Source organism: Peromyscus maniculatus, chromosome 7 (assembly GCF_049852395.1).
Source record: "Peromyscus maniculatus bairdii isolate BWxNUB_F1_BW_parent chromosome 7, HU_Pman_BW_mat_3.1, whole genome shotgun sequence".
NCBI classification, from domain to species: domain Eukaryota; kingdom Metazoa; phylum Chordata; class Mammalia; order Rodentia; family Cricetidae; genus Peromyscus; species Peromyscus maniculatus.
Genome location: NC_134858.1, coordinates 54,900,805 through 54,903,867, shown reverse-complemented (window position 1 = coordinate 54,903,867; position 3,063 = coordinate 54,900,805). Strand labels below are relative to the sequence as shown.

The following is a 3,063-nucleotide window of genomic DNA, read 5'->3' as shown; positions in this document are numbered from 1 at the left end:
CCCCCTGGTACCAGTGTGTCCATCTCCAGGCTCCTTGCCTTCTCCCTTTTCTGACTGACCTTATTAATAAAGTCTTTCTTAGCAGCTCAGCTTGTGGAAAGCTAAGTGTGGATTGGACCAGACACAGAAAGACAAGCCAAGAGGAAGCCAGAAGCTGCGACATCCTCTAGGGCAGCAATTCTCAACTCGGGGGTCCAGTGACCCTTTCACAGAGGTCACCTAAACACAGATATTTATGATTCATCAGTAGCAAACTATTATGAAGTAGCAATGAAAATAATTTTATGGTTGGGGCTTGCCACAATACAAGGAACCGTATTAAAGGGTCAGCATTTGGAAAGTTGATAACCACTGCTCAGGTTATGTAGAACAGTTTTGGCACCAGGATAGGGATAAGGTAGCACACTTGCCAGACCTAGAAGGCTCTTACATCTTTCAGTCCTAAGGGTACACATAGCGTACTATAGCCAGTCAAGAAGAATCTGGTTTGCCTTAGCCATTGTGTCACTATGCACATATCCAACAGTCATGGTGATTGCGGAAATCACCTCTTCATACTCTACAAAGCAGTTCAGATAGCACAGAACTCGCACTTTATTGTGGTGCTGGCTTTGGGTTTCCCAAGAGCTGCACGAGTTACTGTTAGATCTGACCACCTGACTGAAACCAGCCATTAGGCAGAACTTCCAAAAAGAGCTGCAGGTAGGAGTAACACAGTTTCAATAACTCAAGCGGGGGGTTTAGGTCAAGGGCAGGGAGAAGAGGGGGAGGAGTCTTAAAGTATCACCTCTAGGGTCACCAGAACTTCCTGATGCTAGCTAGCCATCTTCAGGACTAGGGTTCTACCTCATTTTATAGTAGCCTGTGTCTAGTAACCTGTAGTGGCTGCCTACTGTGCCAACTGTAACCCTGTGTTCAGAGAAGAGGCCCAGCTGGAAAGTTAGTCTTGAAGCGTGCAGCTGAGGCTCCCAGTCCTCTGGCCTCTTTCCTGCAGCTGGAGAGAGAAGATGGAAGAAAAGGAAAGGCTATCATCTGTTGGGGCCATGTTCCTATAAGAGATAGCCTGAAATCTACGGTACCAGGGTTTCTACCCTGTACCCAAACTTAACGAGCCCATCTGCCTGTCCACCAACCAGTGATGGGCAGAGCAGAAAAAAGCCTGCAGGGGGAGAGCTTCAAAGTACAAATCCTTTGTAAAAGTCTCCAGTCTAAGGCTCCAGGCATGGTCCTATCCTACTAGTCTGTAGGACCCAAGTCCAGGAAGATCCTTAGGATAATACCCTAATACCCTAGCCCACCAACAGGGTCATCCGGAACCGGGCTCATTTTTGGCATGTTTGAGACAGGCCACTAGTCCCAAGTCTGCACACTCCTGGGAAGGGCAACTATAAAGGGATAAAAAGCCCAGACATAAGAACTGGAGTGACACCATGGCATAAGGAGGGGCATGTAACCTGTCCCAGGGTAACTGCAGAGGACCATTTCCAGAGACAGGCAGAAAGGGAAACAAGGAATATTATTTATGGGCAAGGAGGTAGGAAGTGATGGCCTAGGACAGAAGCACCAAGAAGCCACCTCTGGCTCAGCACCAAACTCCCCCAGGGTCTCCCCAATACTGAAAAGCTGCACGGCGAAGTCTGGCCCATAACTAGGAGGTGGGACCTGTAGCTTGACAGGCACAAAACCTATGTTAAAGATGACAGCAAAGCAGCCAGCCCAGAATCTCACCACAGTCGTCACCCCAATCACTCCCCAGGAAAAGTTCCAACATAAAAACCAGGATATCTCAGGAGGACCCAAAGCTTCCAAACACACACGGGTGGCACTGGGGAGAGTAGAGACGCACTCTCAGGATCTAAAGAGAGCACAGATCTGCCTTCTGGAAAGCTGCTGTGCAGCCTGATCTACATGATTAGAGGAAGGGTGAACTGGCGGGCTGCAGGCCAGAGGAAGCATGGGAAAGACAAAGCCTTCTGAAATAATGTGGGTGGAGGCCCCAATAGGCCCTGGCCCATGCCCAGTGGCTATAAACCTGAACCAGTCTTAGAGCTGCCTATGTCTGTAAACAAAGCCCCACTTGAATGGAGGCATGGTAGGATAGAAAGATGCCTGGAGCCACTGGGCTACTCCTGACATGCACACCAGTGGGAAAGCCTTCCCTGATTAAGGGAAGGTGGCAGGCAAATTTTAATTTTAAGTATGTTCTGTTCTCTCACAGAAGAAACAAACCCAAAAGATAATCTACAAGGTCCACAAAGCTTCACATCCTTAAGGCGTCCGTTGTTGGGTTTGGCGGCAGGAGTGCAGGGGAACACAGGGCCCAGCTGCCCAGAGCCCCTCTAGGCAGAGTGCAGGGGAATGACAAACTTGCAGCCAAAGGGTGAGTGGTAGTTGATGCCGACCTCCTGGAAGACCTGCTGGGGAATGCCAATGTCACACAAATAGACTCGGCCCGCGTGCTCCCCCAGTGGCAGAGGCAGGCCCAGTGCCAGGGACCATTTGGCATCGATGCCTTGTTCAACTTCATGCACAGGAGGGTCTATACTGAGCACTGGTGCCCGGTTCTGGTTGGCCCAGGCCACAGCTGCCTTGTACCAGGGCTGATCCCGCAGGAAGGCATTCTCCGGGCAATCCAGGCAGTTGATAACCAGGTCCACAGGGCTGGTAGGGAGATCTGTAGATGGAAAGAATACATGAGAAAGTTTCTGAAGCAGGCCAGACCAGGGCTTCGGTGGCTCTATGAACATCTGGTTTTCTAGTTAGTACCACTCTAATGCCTCTCCAAAGGCCAGCCTTCTAAAGGGCATAAGCCCCTACCTCCTCTGCCTTGCAGACAGGGCTTTATATCTGACTAACCTCATGATGTTTGTTACAAGTTCTGGGAAAGCAGAATCAGCCTTTTCAGGGGTGCTCTCGGGGTCCATTGTCTGGCTGGCAATAGGTGTTTCTACTCAAAAGGCTGGCCTGCCCCTCTCTGGGAATTCCTCATGTAAATGGGTCCTCTACTCAGCCCAAACTTAGGAACAGGGGAAAAAACGATCTCTGTTATCCTTTTTAAAGGGC

General features: G+C 50.0%; 1 protein-coding gene across 4 annotated transcripts in view; it reads right to left on the bottom strand.

Annotated features, from left to right (window-relative positions):
- Positions 1-265: 265 nt before the first annotated feature.
- Positions 266-3,063, bottom strand: part of Edc3 (enhancer of mRNA decapping 3) — a 31,193-nt gene continuing 28,395 nt past the window's right edge. For all 4 annotated transcript variants that reach the window (XM_076576367.1, XM_006971523.4, XM_076576366.1 and 1 more), the window contains one exon: positions 266-2,674. In XM_076576367.1, the coding sequence (XP_076432482.1) occupies positions 2,340-2,674 (335 nt within the window). In that variant the 3' untranslated portion in view covers positions 266-2,339. The remainder of the gene's footprint in view (positions 2,675-3,063) is intronic.